An 18,856-nucleotide genomic window follows, 5' to 3' on the forward strand; every position below is an offset into this window, starting at 1 on the left:
ATAACACACAGGGCATGTTGCAGTGTGCAGAAAAAGAGGGTGCTGGTCTTTGTGCAAAACACCCTCATTCAACAATATTCAAAAGTAAGTCTTTTAAGAAAACAAAAGCATTGGCTTTGATAAGGGGAAGGGTACAAGATTAAATATCGATTTCAAAATAGGGTTTCTTGTTACCGTGCGATATAAAATGTTTATGTACTTGAATAAATGCAGGCTTGAATTCTATGGAAATATAATATTGCCTGCAAATGCATTTTAGCCGGGGAGATCTTTTCTTCTGTAGCTGAGCAGTAGAGTGAAATCCATATGTAATGTAGAAAAAGTGTCAGTCATATGTAAACACGTAAAAATCAACACTCAAATAAATCCACCAGCTTTACATTCTCTTAGGTGGCTGAATGGATAAGTTGACATTTCCTATTTTGCTGTTTTTATTTCAAATTATTAATTTTCAAAAACATACAATACCAACAAATAAGAAAAGCCCAAGTCAAATCATACATATGTGTGTAGAACTGATACATGAGGTAGATATTTGTATAACAGAAATTGTTGAATCAGCAATGAATTACCTAAAAATCGAAGTTATGGTGGCCATATTGTGCGATCCACTCATTTGGTGAGGTCGCCCAAACAAGCAGATTGTCTCCCGGTGTGCTCACCTTTGGCCCTAGGGTCAAACGATCAAATCAAAATAGTGGGTATATAGCTTGTTAGACCGAGGTCCGTATCAACGAGCCAATGCTGTCCCTGATCTGATGGGATAATCAAACCTGCCCAAATGAGATCTGTCAATTTTAGGCTAGATTTCTGTCGGGTAGGCCCCTCGAAGATGCCCATACATGGGCAGATTAGCTGCCGAATCTGTCTGAAGGACCTGAATCGACAGCTGAAATCTGCCTGTGTGTGGCCACTTTAGGGGGCCCATTTACAAAACCTTGACTAAGTATTTATGAGATAAAATCGTATTTTTTCTAACTTATCGAACAAGACTTTTGTGCCATTAATGAACAATTGTATCTGAAAATTTTTTGACTTTGGGAAGGCAATTACGATTTTTTCCTAAGACCAATAAAAACTTTTTAGAACATCAGAAATGATCGTGATTTTAAGCTGAAAAACTTTGGACTTTACTGAATGGGCCCCCAAGTGTGGCTCCTATCTTGGCTGCAAATCCTGTGATAAACAGCTGTAAATAATAATAATGTAATTGGCTATTGTGTATCACTGCATTGTCTCTATATAGAGCTAAGATCTGTGGTGTAACAATTGGGGGAGGAGATAGAGGGTGATACAAACCCCTATCTAGCACTGGTGTGGATTCCAAATTATGCTATTGGCTTAGATAACAGATATTTTAATTATCGCCATATTTAAGGACTTTTGGTATCTTTATAGCATGTTTACTATAATTCATCTTCCATAGCTGCCAACTGCTGAGCGGCAGAAACGTTTCAGGAAAAATATCTGGAGAAAAAAAATCTGGTGGCCAGTAAACTTGGTCAGATGTAAAGATAAGCTTGTTACTTTTTTTTACTGGTCCTAGAAACAGTTGTGCAGCAAAATAAACTGGAATATAGTATAACAAAACTATCCATAATGCTTTACTGCAATGCTATTTTTCTCCTTAGCAATAAAAGAAGAATGTACTGACTGGGCAGAGTACTTGATCCATGACCTTACAGGCTCAAGAACAGCTCCGGCCAAACTCCTTGAAGGTGTAAGTAATTGAATTTGCATCTATATTGAATAACTTCTAATCACATGATTAATACACACTGTGATATTATCTAGCACCACAGGAAAATGAGTTTTCATTGACACCTCTCCATTATATCAGCTTTACATTTGTGAAATCAATTATGCGTTCATTTCCCTTTCTTTGCAGAAACACATGCAATATTTATTTCCTTCTTTGTACAAATACATGTAAATAGATACATTTAAATATATATTTGTGAATCATGCATTGTGTTCCTTAGTGTGGAAGTATGATCTAATTTAGCATAAAGGTCTTTGTTCAGAAACTATTTTAATGTGTAAACAGGTTTTAAAATGATAACAAGGAAAGGGTTATACAGTTCCCCTGAAAATAAAACACATTACAGAGCAGCTAATGCTCTGTAAATATATATATATATTTTTTAATACAAGGAAATAATACATTTTATACCATGTTTATATTTTAAAAATGTATTTAAAATAGACTTCTTATTTTATCTCCCGCTACATCATCTACTGCTGACCTCTCTCCTCCTCAAGCTTTACAGCTGTGTAATACTACGTAACATTTAGTATGGACATGAGACATTTTGCAATGGGTTTTCATTTTTTATTATTTGTGTTTTTTAAATTATTTTATTTTTTGTTCAGCAACTCTCCAGTTTGGAATTTCAACAACTATCTGGTTGCTAAGGTCCAAATTACCTTAGCAACCAGGAAGTTTTTATGGTAGAGTTGCAATGAGAGACTGGAATATAAATAGGAGAGTGTCTGAATAGAAAGATTAGTTATAAAAAGTAACAATAACAATAAAATAGCCTCACAGAGCAATCTTTTTTGGCTGCCGGGGTCATTGGCCTCTATTTTAAAGTTGGAATGAGTCAGAAGAAGAAGGCAAATAATTCTGAAGCTATACAAAATAAATAATGCAAATCAATAGAAAAGAATTGGTCATTCTATAACATACTAAAAGTTAACTCAAAGGTGAACCACCCCTAAGGGAAAGTAGGAGGCAGATGACTGTGTGATTGTGATGACATCTCTGAGCTACTGGTATAAAAAGAAGCCATTAGGGCTCTGGTACACGGGGAGATTAGTCGCCCGCGGCAAAACTCCCTGCTTGCGGGCGACTAATCTCCCCGAGTTGCCTTCCCTCTGCCATCCCACCGGCGAACATGTAAGTTGCCGGCGGGATGGCAGACGCGGCGGGGCGATTTCGGGAAATCGCCGAAAAAGCCTCGCGAGTCTTTTTCGGCGATTTGCGCGAAATCGCGCCGCCGCGTCTGCCATCCCGCCGGCGACTTACATGTTCGCCGGTGGGATGGCAGAGGGAAGGCAACTCGGGGAGATTAGTCGCCCGCGAGCAGGGAGTTTTGCCGCGGGCGACTAATCTCCCCGTGTACCAGAGCCCTTAGAAACATAGCTGAGATTGTGGGAAGGAGGTACTTACCTCCTAGAAAGATTCTGACTATAAACAGCACACAGTTTCACATAGCATGTTCCACATGGACATTGCTGGCCTAACTATATACTACACAAACTATCTTTAAGGTAATGTATGTATGTATATCTTTATTTATAAAGCGCTACTTATGTACGCAACGCTGTACAGTAGAATTCATTAATACAGACAGGGGGTTAAAGATAATGGATAAATACAAAAGATAATGGATAAATACAAAGTACAACAATAAATACAATAAATACAAGGTGCAGTTGCATTAAGAGTCAGAAACACAAGATGAAGGAGGTCCCTGCCCCGTAGAGCTTACAATCTATATGGGAGGGGTAACTAACAGACACAAATGGGCAAATGTAAGTGCTATAGGTCACAGTGGGTGACATTACAGTATAAGTGCCAGTTTATTGTAAATTATGAAATGTTTGTGGTCCACTGACATTTTGGGCACAAGCAGAAAAGCATCATTCACTTTTTTTTTTATACAAAATTATAGAAAACTAATAATATATTTAAATCCTGCCAGCTCAGCTCAAGACGGTCAAAATACCATAGAGATGAAAACAATGTGGGGCCTATTTACTGGTGTTTCATTTGATGTAATGTGCACAAACTGAAGTAAAAAAGGCATTTCTATTCTGTTTAATAAATATCATATTCTGAAAAGTCTTGTTGTTGGTTTTGACAAGTATGACCATTTTCTTCCTATTTTTCCTGTATTTACTAATGCATTTTTTGTTCTTCCCAAAGTTACCCAGCATGTCCTTTGGGCAAAGACAGACAGGGCAGTTAGTCACCGCGATTTTTATAATCCAGTCACAGCGACTTGTACATTTTACACGGTGGTCAGTCACCACAATTAGTTGCCACAACTGGGGTTTTCTTAAAGGTCCCGGTGCCCCGTCTGTCTTCGCCCTTTTGCTTGCCCTGAGTAGGCATAAACCATTATTTCAAATAGGAAAATTGTTGCTGTTCTTATTGCGTTCTATTAAAAAAAATATTGATTCAAAAATCAATTGTGGGTTTAATAAAGGTTTTCCTATGAAGGCAACATCATGGGAAACCCTTTAACAATTCCTTTAGTCACCAGATCCTTGAGTGTGGCATTGCCCTTAGTCTAATATGAGACACACATTGAAATGCGTATGACAGCTAATTATACTATTTAAGTTAAAGCAATGCCACACATATAATAAATGTTGCACCTCCTTTCATAGAGAGTCACTTGCTGTTTAAAGTTTAGATTTGAACAGAAGACCGAAATTTCCTGGCCCCTCCTCAGTTTCTAAATGACTCTGTGTTACATCTATTTTAATTCTGACATGTATCTGTTTTAAGGAAATGAGTTGAATGTGTTGTTTATACAAATGAACAAGTACATTTTCTAAGCTTGCAAACTTTTGGACAGTTGTGTTGTCAAGGAAACAGAGCAAATTCACAGAAAACCCATATATGTTGGTTAGTTACACTGATATATTTATTTCTGAAAAATAACTTTAAGATCTGCTGTCAGCACAGTGAATAACTTACTACTCATACATCTTTACAGCTTTTTTTTATCCTTATTTCCTTTTCTTTTATGGGACATATTTCTCTCATATAAAGACTGTGTACTGTGTGGTTTGTTTTACAGCCGAGCTTGGTTTGTACACAGATGTACACTGAATATTAGAAAATCCTCTCAAGTTATTTATGAAAGAGGTAAAGCTGCTTCCTGAATGGGTATAGTCACATCCTTTGCAAGTGGTTGCTTTGCTTTCTGTCTGCAGGTTTTCTGGTCATTGGCTAAAAGCGTTTGAGTTGATTATAACAAATCAAACATTGGTGCTAAATTACACCATTGGAGTTGCCTATTGCAGCCAGCAAATCAGCATTATGGGATCCCTTATCCAGAAAGAATTTAGAGCAAGGCAATCTCCCATAGACCCCAATTTAAGCAAATAATTCTCATTTTTGAAAAATATTTCCCTTTACTCTGTAGTAATAAAACAGTAGCCTGTGCTTTATCCGAGCTAAGAAGTATAAATTCTTATTGGTGGAATTCACACCTTCTTAGTAGAAATATACTCCTATATAAAACATAAGCCATATTAAACTGAAATCTCATTCAAATATTATTTATTTTAAAAATGCATATTTTCTTTTAGTTTAGGGATGGCAAATTAATCATGGTTTTCAAACTCCTTTTCCTGGCATCAGAAAGGAGAAATAATGAGCATTGTATAATGGATTTGACCCTCCCCCTCAGTGGTTGATTGCCAGCAGTTGCATAGATATGGAGCTCATTATACAGAGGGAATCAGTACGGAGGGGAAGTGTGAAACACTACTGTTGTTCGATTGAACTGTTTGACACTGTTAAGTACAACAAATCTATAGTTAATGTAATTTTCTTTATTCAAATAATTGGCAGGAAAACCTCAGTTTAAATACAGCTGTTTATTGTGCCTTTAAGCCGAAGCTAAGCATCATAACTGAGCATGCATTCATTCTTAAATTAGAGCAATAGATAAAATGATGCAGTGCAGATGATGACAAACAGATGTAGGTTTGAAGCATCTGCATTCTCTGTATAGACTTACAAAACCATTGGCAAACACCTAAAATAGCCAAATGTTCTCACTTGGGTTCTGTTAGGATAGAACAGCTTCCTGGAGACAAGATATGGGAAGGCAACTGCAGATCTGCTCTTTTCATAATAGTTAGTCTAAGCTTTTGCATTTTATTCTATATTATTGTGCATGCTGCTCATTTTAATTATACAAAACATAATTATTCCCTGGTGCTTTAGTGTACGGTTTTACCTTTTGTGGTTTACCTTATTTTTGTGCATAAGTGTAGCCTTTGATAAACAGTTAAAAAGGAGTTTTGTGATTTTACGTGCCTCTAGACCTATTTAATGGTGAGGCACACTAGCCATTTTGATTTCCACCTGAGCACAGGTGCATAATGCCGTTGCACCCCTGGCATAGACATTTATATTTTGGACTCTAATAAATGACCATTTGCATTGTAATATTGATTTTATTCTTGAGGTATAATTGACATTTGATAGAATGATTGGCTGGGCATTATTAGCAATGATTGTTGAGGTAAAAGAGAAACAAACCTAAAAAACAGTGCACCTATACAAGAGGATATTTTATAACATGTACCACAATAGTATAATAGTTAACTGGGTTCAAAGAGGACTATATCAGAAGTATGGTTAATGTCACTTAAAACTAAAAATACATTTACATTTATGCTTTTGGCCAGGTCACCAAACAAGATGATCATTACTAAATTTAGCCAGGTGCATGGTAGGCAGTATCACAGTTTTGGCAGCTGGGTCAACAACTAGATCACCATAGGGGTCAATGACATGCCATCTTACTTCTTAGTGAACTGTCAGAATGGGCCCCAAATTAGATTTATCAAATGTCGTATAGCCTATAATATGCAAAAGCCTGTGTGATATCCTTATATCCTAAGTGGTGTTTATATACTATACATGTTACCCCAGCACTCCGTTAAATAGCTTCAAGAGGAAATTAAAACCTAATTTTGCACACACTGAAAGAAAAATGTCTACATTTGGTAAAAAGAGACACATTTAGTTACATGGTTTGTACAAAGTATGCATAAGCTGACACGCCCCGTCTAGGCAGTGTCCTTGCATCAGTCCTAACCTAGTGAAAAGGAGTGTATTTTCTTTGGGGGGAGAAAGACCATACCTGCTTTTCTCCTTTATTTGCATGACCTTTTGAGCTCATAAACACCTTCTTAACTGCAAGACTGTCCTTAAAGGGGCGTTATTTTAATTTTCTCTTATAGCTTCATAATGGAGTGCTGGGGTAATGTGTATAGCATTTTTGGATATATTTGTATTGGAAGGGGTAGTGGCTATTCCCTAATTAAATGCTTGCTCTCCCAACTCGCCCCTTTAAGGACAGCCTTGCAGTATTACTTGATGCAAAATATTTGCAAACTTTTAAAAAATCATTTCTAGGTACCAAAATATTACCAGATGTGATTACATTGTCTTTTAACACTTCTTTTTCATTTTATAAATTTGATTATAAGCTCTTCTTGTTATGGTTATACATGTAAAAAGAAGTAACAAGTGCTCATCCAAAATATAATAGAATTCCTAAAGGGAATATGACATCACTTTTTTCCTGAAATTCTGAAAAAGAGGAGTAAATTCATGCTCCATGAAAATATAGCTTTTACATAGGCAAAGAAATCTGAGGTTTATAAATTCACATGAAAATGTGCCAACTTGATTTGAATTCTTTTCCATCCATGAATTTAGGCTAATGAGTACGTTTGTTTCCCCAAACAGCCTCTTCGAGGGAAAACCCCAGTAGACCTGATTACAGCTGATTCATTGATGGAACTCCAGGATAATCAGAATCCCTTCCAGTACTGGACTGTCCACGTGATTGAGAATATTGGAGGAAGATTGCGGCTGCGCTATGTGGGTCTAGAAGAGTCTGATTCCTGGGATCAGTGGCTATTTTACTTGGACTACAGACTTAGGCCTGTTGGGTGGTGTCAAGAAAACCAGTTCAGGATGGACCCACCAACAGGTATATTACCTAGCTGTTGGATAATGTAATAGCGAAATAAATAATGTTGGATAATTTTATTATTCATTATACCTGTATGTATATCATGAAATATAGCCATTTGTTCCATGTTTTCAATAGCGTTAGCGTGGCTAAATGGACATAGGAACAGACACCATTAGTAGAAATAAATAAATAACTGGTGGGAGTAATGGAGCAAAGAGGAGGGAGAGTTGTGAGATGCAAAAAGCTGCACTCCATGGTACTGACAAGGATACTTGAACTGGTTTATTTTTTTCTTAATTCTGTAGCAGCAGAGCCTGCGATAAATGCTCCGTGCCTTTCCATTATGATGCAAACACTGAAGGTATACAACATTATACAAATGTAACTCATCTAAAAGCAGATATGCACTGTAAATCTTCTGGCACACTGTTCTTATGTCATGCATTAGTGGGGTACAATACTACTGTAATGATGAGAATTTTATCAATTATTTTTCTAACCATGGTTATCTTCTGTTTACTCCATAAACTGAGTCTGACCAACTGTGAAATGTCTTATACATGGGTTGCGTTGTGTAGTGGGTTGTGTTTGTATACAGCTTTCAGGCATCTTTTGCTCTGTGATGACATACTGTTTGCTTGCTGTCTCTATAAAGAGCAGAGGTAGCTGAGTATCTCATTTGTTCTCCAATGAACCTGGATAATGTGACCCTCTAGTGCTGGCCTGCATCATCACAGCTCAGTATGCTGCAAGGTCATGATAACATGTTAAATTCTTGTTTACACATTAGGATATAAAGGGCATTGGTGATGAAAACCTATGGCAACTGTTCTTTGATATGAACCATTACTTTCAAGGAAAAATGCCCTTCAAAGCATGCAGTTAAAGTGAGAGTTAACATATACTAAGTCTGCTTAGCTAGATGCTGCACAAAGCAATATGAATTGTACAGTTTTATTGCTGGATGAATAAAGAACATATACTATGATGGCTACCAACTGAAAGACAAACTATAATGAAATATGTTTTATTTATAACTGTGATGAATCAAGTACAACAGTCAGTAATATAAAACATTTAGTCTTAAACTCACTTGAATGTGTTCTGCTAAACAAACACAAAAGTGCTTACGATACTACATTAAATCAAATCATTGTTTACTCCAGTGCAATAAGTCATATCCATCAGAGTAAAACAAATAATAGAAAATAATAAATAAAAGTACAAATTGGATTGATGTTTATAAAGACACAATTTGCTTTTCTAGCATTTTGTATTCTCTTCTTGTGCTGGAAATATATGCAGGCTGTATCATTAAGCATGCCCCATGAGAGACATTTTCTCTATAGATGCTGACACAGAGGGAAGCACTAGGCAGTAGAAATTGCAGGGAGCAACACAAGGCTTAGGGCTAGGTTTATTTCAAATTGCAGTCAAATGTTACTTAATTTTTGCTATGAATTGTAGCAAAATGATGAGTGCAACATTGCAAAACAACATGATTTTATCTAATTTATTCACACTATCTTAAAACTTAAGATATTGTAGAAGTTGATGGGAAGGATATTATTTATGGAAATTAAAAATTATGTTTTTATTACTGTGATTTTGGACCATTTAAAACGTGTCAGCTTGCTTGAAAGTGCTTGAAAAATGTGATGTGTTTTTATCATAATTACATGCAAAACTGTCACTGTTACATTTAGTTCTTTTCCTTTCACAATTGTTAAAGTCACAGGGATTTTGGATAAATGTGCCCCATTAGTTTCCAGTTTATGTTTTTTACTAATTCCCAGTTAAACCCTGGAGGGTGCCCCGCCTCTCTATAATCTGCCATAACTCAAATTATGCCATAACTCAAAGTTGCCTTTATCGTAATCCACCACTGCACAAATCCCAAACTGGTGATGGAGTTTGGCTGAAATTGGCTGTCTTCTAAAGTGATTTCATACAGCCTGCTGAGTGTGATGTACTTTGTGATTACGATATGGCTTACATTTTTAACTTTGTTTCAGATCTTTGTCCATTACAGAGCATATCAGAATGGAAAAGTGCCTTGGAAAAATCTTTGGCAAAAGCAGAAAGATGTCCTCTTCCTGTAGAAGTTTTTAAGGTAAAATTCTTGCTTTGATCTTTGCACACAAAGGGTAACACCCACAAAATCGGAACACCCTCTCTCAGCTATCGCATGTGTAGGCAGTCAGTAGCTAAACAGCCGATACAGTTGTTGCAGATTAGTAGTTGGGTACCATGCTAGAGTGTGGTACCATGCTATCCATATATTGAAGCCGCACACTTTGACAGAAACATAATTTGTACCTGTTTGTTTTTTGTTTGTAAAACCCATTTCTTTGTTCAATGAAGGATCATGCTGATTTAAGGAGCCATTCTTTGACTTATGGTATGAAAGTTGAGGTTGTGGACCCAGAAGAATATACTTGTATACGTCCTGCAACAGTGACTAAGGTAAGCGACGTAGACTATCCAGAATGTGTGAGAGCATTGTACTTGCATATTATCTTTCCTAGCAACAATATAAATCATCATCTGTTAAAAAATTGTGTTTTTGAAAAAAAAAGAGACCTTATAGAATACATGTAACAGGCTCCAAGTTCTATATTAGTAATTGCAATGACAAAACAAAAAATAGGGTATTGGCCTCTGGTGCTTATATCAATCAATAACATTAAAAAAAGACCCTTCCCAGCCACCACCAGACCTACTATTGGAAATCTGGTGGCAGAGCTGGGGGCTAAGGTTTCCTAAACCTTAAGAAAGTGTTATTTTAACATTTGTGTAATAAAATGGTAAGATTTCACCACAACTGATAGCAAACATGGAAAGTGAACTTTTCTGGAAAGTGCATATTTTACGACATATTTTATAATAACCCAAACAACTATTTAGTCAGCTAATTTTCATGGTAGGATTGTACAGCTTGAGGCAGTTTTGATTTATGTCTGAATGGACTGCAAGCTAAAAAATACATTAGCAGCTATGAAACACATGTACAAGCAATTCCAATTTCTATATCAGCAAATCCTTTCACATTAGCTCAAGAAGATTACAACCCCTTGTCTAACTGTATATGTTGATATGACATTGATTGCAGTCAATTAGCCATAATATATTGCATTACACTTGCAGGTGTTCAACAATCTCTACTTTCAAGTGACCGTGGACGATCTGAGACCAGAGGCGAAAGGAGTATCTATGCTGTGTCATGCAGATTCTTTGGCTCTTTTGCCTGTACAGTGGTGCCTTATAAATGGAGTCAATCTCACTCCTCCTATAGGTATTATTTATTATTTCCTTATATCCTATAGGTATTATTATTTATTTTTTTTAAATAATAAAAAAAGACTTGTTCTTTTGCTGACCTGATTTTTTTCATATAATCCTCTCACTTATTTTGTGTTCTTCATCTCAAATAACTGAATAGAAAAAATCTCAATTAAGTTCACAGTCTATTGTTTAAACTTTTACAACATTTACAGCATCAAGAGACTCACAGAAAAGATTTTAATAGGAGAGAGTTTTAACACATGGGTCAGTTTAGCATTGTGTATGTAATTTGGAAACATAGGTAAATACTAAAGTTGTATCTGCATATTTGGGCCCACATGGTGAAACAATGTATTGCAGATGGAATGTGGAGAAGTGATAGATTATGAAATTTGCTAACAACTACCACCTCCTTTTTACACCTATGGGTGTCACTCACAATTTTCTCTTTTAATAGACTGACTGTGATATGATTGCATGCTTGTTAAGTCAGCCATAACAATAAATATTAAACCCACATTATAAGTGGACTGGAATTTGAGAATACAGTACTTAATATGCTGTTATTCTTTTGTAATTTTCAAGGATAAAAAAGTCCCCAACATAGATACTTTACCATGCATATAAATAAGTCCCATTTGAACATAGGAGGGACTGCTGATCCACTGAGTACAGTATACAGTCTTGAACCCCACATTGCAAACCAAATCGATAAATGCAATCACTTTTAAAAAAAAAAAAGAGAGAGGCTAATTAAATGCTCTATGTCATTAATCCTATGGCATGCAGCATATAAATATCAAGAAGTCAGAAAGCTTCACTATATCAGAATTACGTTTATACACACAAGTGCCTTACAGAGCAACCTTAGGGAGAGAGATGTACTGCTAGTCTTTTCAGCATTGAGGCTTTACAAGTTCAAAGCCTGTAAAACAATGTCAGAATTCATCATTGCCTAGAAATTTCCCAAGAGCTATCACTGAACATTTTCAGATTTAGTAAACTAATTCCACATCTAATTTATTTTAGTCCCCTGAGCTTGTTAGTCGCCTTAGAACAGATCCCACAATAAACCTATAACATAGTCCATTCTTTAGTAGTTACCAAATAATACAAAGTTATGGTTTGTTTTTGTTTTTCATTTAACAAGCCTTTTTGTTGCATTCCTTTGCTCTTAGGTTATCCAGGACAGGACTTTGACTGGGCAGATTACCAAAAGCAGTGTGGAGCGGAGGCAGCACCTCATACCTTGTTTAGAAACGTAAGTATTAAGGTTTAAGTGACATTACAATGATAAAGTAAGGATTTAGGAAACAATAAACATTATGTATGGATTTTATCCTGAGTAAAACAAGGGCACTTATCTACTGTTGCTCATATATATATATATATATATTACTCCTTAAAGTCAAGTGAGCATTCCATCACTTTTTCATGCAAGCAGCTGAATCATGAGTATGTATAGTTAGATACATAAATATTTATTGGCTTGTATTAAAATGAATTCAACATTCAAACATAACTATCTCCTCCAAGCATATACATGTCCATACTCAATGCCATAAATATAGTTGCACGGAGAATACTGTTTTCATTGCAAATGGTTATCTTATGACTGCAGGAAAATTTCTTCTTGCCAGGACATTCAGTAAGGTAGCTCCTGTTTAATTAGTAAGTACTGTATACAGTTTAAAGGGCTTAATGTTCTATATACACTTTGCAAAAAATAAATGTATACTACCTATATAGATTATATTTTCCCTTTAACAACTGTTGCAGTTATTGGTATTTACCCCAAGCTGTTGGTCACTATAATCCCCTTTAATAAAGCGATAATTCTAATTCCTACTATAACAGGAAGATTTCATTTGTAGACACTAGACTTTAAAATGAAGTATAAGCAGACCCCTGGGCATAAGCTGGGCTAAAATGGTTTTAGGATCACCATTTAACAATGTAACATGAGAAAAAAAATAGATATTTTTGGAATGCTATTGCTAATATACTCAATTTGTCCCTACTTCCATGTTTACATAGTAAGAAAACATATCATGTATGTATGTATGTATGTATGTATGTATGTTAGTTTTATTTAACTATTAAGGCAATGGAATAGAAAACATTTCTAGCATCCTTCCTAAGAAAGTCACTTGAAATCATGGTATTTATTTCAAAAGCTTGTCCATGCTTTAGGCAAGAATAACAGCCTCAGTGCCATAAGTAGTGCATTTCTCATGGACTAATGTATAGCGATTGCCAGCAATTCTTGATGGTTTGTTGCTTTTTTATTTTTACTTCAAAATGCCATATTTGCTATTTCTATAAGATGCTGTCGGATCGACAGAATGCATCCTACAAGTCAGATATTGTTGCATGGGTTAAACTATAATGGGACTGATAGAAAAAACTCATGTGTAAACTACATAGAACATTTGCCATCTGACACAACATGCCTGTCAGAAGGGAATGCTACATGCTGCATCTTCATCCAATGAGATAAAATCTGATGGCGCCCGACAGACTTTTTTTTCTCAGTAAAATACATTGACTATTGGATGTAGATACAGGAACAAAACTCATCATCTGGCTTTATCTGATCCAACTTATGTTACAGCAGCGGGGATATGAGTTTGTAGGATCCAAAAAACCTCTTGTTGTTGTGTGGCAAAATTTTATCTGAACCCAAAAAATCTGATAAAAGTCCCATGTGTAGTTTAGTCCTAAGGGTGTGTTTTGTCTGTGCAGTTCTTACTTGCCTCCTGAGGCATCTAATCCAACCTGGTCATACTTTGCATTGTTCTTTCTCAAAAGTCTTTTCTGCCCAAAATCGCTGTTTCTCTTTGTATTAGACAAAAGCTTAGAAGATCACTGTTTCTGTTAGCATCAGACACATAACCTTCTGGTGGCAAACTGATAGAAGAAAATTATTTACATTTATTTATTTGGTTTTATGTTTAACAAAAAATATGCTTGTTGTGGTTTTTCTTGGCTTCTTCTATGTCAGTATACAGTGCTTTTAGAACACATTTACCAGCTCTGACAATATGGCAACCTTAGTTATATGAACATAAAAATGTGAAAGTAAGATAACAAGGTCTAATAAACCATTCTAAATTCATGCTTTGCTAGCATATTAATAATAAAAATAGTGAGCATAGTAGACGCTTCTTCTTTTCTAAGCATTCAGTCTCCAAGCACACACATAGTGGTGCAGTGTTCAACTTCTAGTAACACTTTTTTATTACTTTTATCTTTTTCAAAAGGAAATATATATGAAAAATCTTTTAGTGCTTCTTTGTGTTTCTAACATATTCTGCAGATTGTGATCACTATTGTTCTCCTTTTTTTCCCTTTTAAATCCCCTTTCCCTAAGTAAAGCTGGCCATACACGCACCGATAATATCGTACGAAACCTCGTTTCGTACGATATTCGGTGCGTGTATGGAATGTCGGCGAGTCGACCGATATCGCAGGAAGCTGCTGATATCGGTCGACTCGCCGATCGGACCGGTTAAAAAATTTTGATCAGGCGCCATAGAAGGCGCCTGACCAAAATCTGCCGTCAGGGCTGAATCGGCAGAAGGAGGTAGAAATCCTATTGTTTCTACCTCCTTATCTGCTGTTCCAGCCCTGAACGGTGTGTGGCGGATCTGACGATGTTTCGTGCGACCGATGGTTGCACGAAAGATCGTCAGATCGCCGCGTGTGTGACCACCTAAGGGCCATGCCACCCAAATTGATGCTCTTGATCCAGTGGTAAACTCCTGAACCCATAAATCGTGCTATTGCATTATTCGAAAATGTGCCAGTTGGCATGTTTGAGTGACAATCTCCTGACCAGAAAATGTGGTTGTGGGGCTAGGTGATTGGAAAGTGATTTTGGGTGTTTTGGCGCCTGCTAGCATATCTTTCATGTACTATGTACCTAAGCCACATTTAACTATTTACTAAAGCAGGTAATGACAGGCCACAGTCATATGAAAGGTGCATCTTTGTTTTTGCTCATAACTTGTACAAAGATAGACATAAAACTATTTATTCTACTGTGCTGGGCAGAATTAAACACATTGTACTAACAGAATTCTACCTCAGCTGTCTCTCCCTAATATGTACAGCAAATTGTAGATTGGGAACTTGGTGTTAAACAAGTAAAAAAAAACAGCAGACCAGAACAGGAATGGGATCAAAGCAGCAACCTTTGCTTATAAGCCTAGCTTGATGTAAATTCCTTTGAATGTCAATATTGCCCGGTAGTAAAAAGGAAGTACACGGTCAGTTGAGATTTGGATGCATGCAGTCGAGATAACCGTAAACAATTATTCTTAACCTAAATGGCACATCAGCTAACCAACATAGTCTATCTTAGTTTTATGGACGTTTTAGTGCCATCTTTGCATACGTGCATCTCATTTGATGTACAAGGTTGTCCAGTTTCCAAGATGGTGTGCTATTTTTGTTGTTTATATTTATAATTTATTATACCGCAAACAAATTTCTCCCAAAATAACAAGTCCATTTTACTCAACGTTATTGATGCATGTAAACAAATCCCCCATACTCTATCTACTGAACCCTGCATCAGTCAAAAATAAAAGATAAAATCCTAGCGCTATTTACTGCAATTTCACATAACACAAAATAGGAAAAAAATATTCTTGGCAGCTGTGAGATAGAATATCTTCTGAGGAAACTGCATTGTTTTGCTTGGAGAGTGGGGCAGTACAGGAGACATAAAATTTATCTGAATGAATCTGAAGAGCGGCTGACATTTCAAAACATGCGCTGTAAACTCAGCAGGAAAGGGAATAATGGTGTGAGTAAGAATCGGGGATCATTTTACATGTAAAAGTTAAGTTCCGGTATTACACATCTATGAATCTATAAATACCTAGCATAGACCTGCCATCACAATACTATTCTAGGCAAGGAGTACTTTTGTATTAATTAATAGTTGTAATAAAAGAGAGAGAGAGCTAAATGTTACAGCCCGCCCCAGCAAATTCCCCAGAACCTTTCAAACGATTGGCATACCACCCCATGAATAGTATTTTTAGCATCATAGAAGAGACCATGCAGAATGTTGTGTTCTGTTGCATAAAATTTTTGTCATTATTTAGATTCCTATCATTAAACTTAATTATTCATAGTGATATAGAAGAACATACAGTGTCTAGGCTGAAATAATTGGGAATCCAGTTTTCTCAATGAGTCATAAGACAGCAATGTTGATAATATATTTTATAGCATTATAAAACTGAACTGCAGTCACTTTTAGCATTGATCACACAGAGCCCTGCTTGTTCTCCATTTGCTTCCTTGTCTGTGTGTTTGATTTGCTGTTTACCAAATAGGATGAAGTAACTTTAAATTTGCTGGGTGTACCAGCTTCAAGAATGTGCAGGCCAAATATTATGTATCCTGTGAATAAGCAAAGCAGGGTTTATATTTCCTTATTCTGAGTGTTTAAACAATAAAGTGTTAACTTGTCATGGAGTCCTGAAGACTAGACATAAAATTACACCTTCCAAATTATAGGTTTAAGTATTGCTATATATTGCTTTTTATAGTGTTTTACAGGGACACTATCACTGTTTTTAATTATTTGATTTACTTGAAAAACAGTGCAACAATTTTCTTTTTCAAGGGAGCCGAGCAGGAATTACTGTAAATTGGGTGTGAGTGTAAATTGCAGGAAGGGACTAAACTATGAACACTGCAAGCAGAAATTCTCTATTAAATCGTTCACAAAATAGGCTACAGAGTAATAAAATTGCATAACAGAGTAGTATTTGCTTTAGTAATTTAGCCCCAAATGCCGAATACAGATTTGGTTTTCATTCCAACTCCAGTCTGTAATAGTGCCTGTTTGCACAATCACAGCACGTCATTAGTTTCTGTAGTATAAGTAAATGCTAGACTGATTCATTTGCCTTTGTTTTTGAGCAGATATAACTGGAGGCTTTGTATTGTTGGACTTGGTGCAGAAAATCATATTGGAATGTCAGGAAAAATATTAAATTACAAGGAATAGATGATCAAATCTAAAAAGAAGCTGAGTACATAGAGTGCTGCATCCCTAACCAGACATCTTTACTCCATTCTTCCACAATATTGTCATGCTTTTCAACTCTACAATTTTCTGTCTCTGCAATATTTAAACATTCTTATAAATAATTCAACTGACTTTTTTTTCTTATTTTCCCATTTTATTGCATAATGTTTATCTGCTTTCTCTCAGTCCTCGAGTTCTTGGGGTTTTACAAAAGACATGAAGCTTGAAGCAGTCAATCCACGTAATCCTGCAGAAATCTGTGTTGCCTCTGTGACCAAAGTTAAAGGGAGGTTGTTATGGCTCCACCTTGAAGGTATTTATGTCGCACTGCTTTGTTTATTGAACAGTTGCACAGTTGAGAAAAAGCTCTGTACTTAAGTGATGTGATTGCACAGGAGTAAGAGGCAGAGAGAAAGCAGATTTTGTTTTTTGGCAATTCAGTTCTAGTCTTACAGTTTTATTTCATTTGTAATACACATAACAGAGAAGATACTCGTTTTTCTTAATTGGGAATATTAGGTGACATTTTAAGTTAATGTCTTTACTTAAACATAAGCTTATTTTAAGGCTCACATTTAGCTAAGTCAGTGTAGGTCAGTGGTTAACTTATAAACTTTTTAACTTAAAAAAGTTACTTAAAAAAGCTCATTGTTCATCTAATACATTTCTGTGTTTTTAGCACAGGATTACTGTGCTTTTACTTTTTTATTGAAAGGATCATTGTACTTATATACAATTTAAATAAAGGTTATCTATTTAATTTGTTTTCATATTTAATCAGTAGTATTCATTTTCACATTACATACAGAATGAAACTGTATTAAAATACAGTTTATAGGACCATAGAGGTTACACTTGCTTCTTACCATACCATGATCCACTCACTCACGATCAATACTGGTTGCTCAGTACCATTTTCTGTCTTGTCATTGTAAAAATCATGTAGGTTTACAGAAGCCAGTTCCAGAATACATTGTTGATGTAGAATCCATGGATATTTTTCCTGTTGGCTGGTGTGAAGCAAACTCCTATCCTCTCAGTACACCACTGAAAGCAGCTGGTAAGTGATTTACACTGCTGTACAGAAAGACTGTCCAAAACTGATCATTTTCTTTTGGCAGAATGTTAGCAAGCCATTTGAATACTGTAGCCAAAAAGCAAGAGTGAAAAGGCATACCATTGTAAGCAATTATGTCTAGATTTGTCCTAGTTCTGATCTTTTTTGGCATCCCTAAGGTTTTGCTTGCCAACATTTGTGTGGAAGATCAAGGATTTTCTTTCTCACTATAGAGATTAGGAATATTAAGACATATTTTACCTGAATAAGCAATTTTAATCATCATGAGCTAAGTATTTCAAGGAGTGTTCAATCATTTCCTTTGAACTTTAAAGTACATTGTAAGATTGTAAGCTCTTGTGAGCATACCATAACCCATTATAATAATATTGTATTATATTATTATACTAATATTTTAATATATTTCAAAAACATAACACATGGTTTGTCCATCTGCCAGCAGCTTATTTTCACTGCAAATGAGTAGTACAATGCAGGGAACTTAAATCTGTAAATCTTTACTAACCTTATTGTTGTAGTTTTGTTCTTATATATGCCATGTTTTCCAGTACCATAGCTCCATATTTATATTTAATACTGAAATATTTATATTGAACAGACTGATGTTTTATATAGAAAAGTCAAATTGAAATGTATTTGGTAAGGAAGAAACAAAATTAACAACTTTTAGAAACAGGTTATTGCAAATACCGTGATATAATG

The 18,856-nt window shown here is 35.7% G+C and overlaps 1 protein-coding gene and 1 long non-coding RNA gene across 5 annotated transcripts in view; one reads left to right on the plus strand and one right to left on the minus strand.

Annotated features, from left to right (window-relative positions):
* The window catches only part of sfmbt2 (Scm like with four mbt domains 2), a 136,487-nt gene that overhangs the window by 87,020 nt on the left and 30,611 nt on the right, over positions 1 to 18,856 (plus strand). For all 3 annotated transcript variants that reach the window (XM_031899052.1, XM_031899053.1, XM_018092342.2), the window contains 8 exons: positions 1,632 to 1,720; positions 7,508 to 7,754; positions 9,755 to 9,852; positions 10,104 to 10,205; positions 10,887 to 11,034; positions 12,203 to 12,285; positions 17,263 to 17,389; positions 18,023 to 18,136. In XM_031899052.1, coding sequence (XP_031754912.1) covers positions 1,632 to 1,720; positions 7,508 to 7,754; positions 9,755 to 9,852; positions 10,104 to 10,205; positions 10,887 to 11,034; positions 12,203 to 12,285; positions 17,263 to 17,389; positions 18,023 to 18,136 — 1,008 coding nt within the window. The remainder of the gene's footprint in view (positions 1 to 1,631; positions 1,721 to 7,507; positions 7,755 to 9,754; positions 9,853 to 10,103; positions 10,206 to 10,886; positions 11,035 to 12,202; positions 12,286 to 17,262; positions 17,390 to 18,022; positions 18,137 to 18,856) is intronic.
* The window catches only part of LOC105946852, a 209,489-nt gene continuing 208,451 nt past the window's right edge, over positions 17,819 to 18,856 (minus strand). For both annotated transcript variants that reach the window (XR_001170337.3, XR_001924215.2), the window contains one exon: positions 17,819 to 18,220. This is a non-coding gene — a long non-coding RNA (uncharacterized LOC105946852). The remainder of the gene's footprint in view (positions 18,221 to 18,856) is intronic.

The sequence above is a fragment of the Xenopus tropicalis genome, chromosome 3, assembly GCF_000004195.4.
Source record: "Xenopus tropicalis strain Nigerian chromosome 3, UCB_Xtro_10.0, whole genome shotgun sequence".
NCBI classification, from domain to species: Eukaryota; Metazoa; Chordata; class Amphibia; order Anura; family Pipidae; genus Xenopus; species Xenopus tropicalis.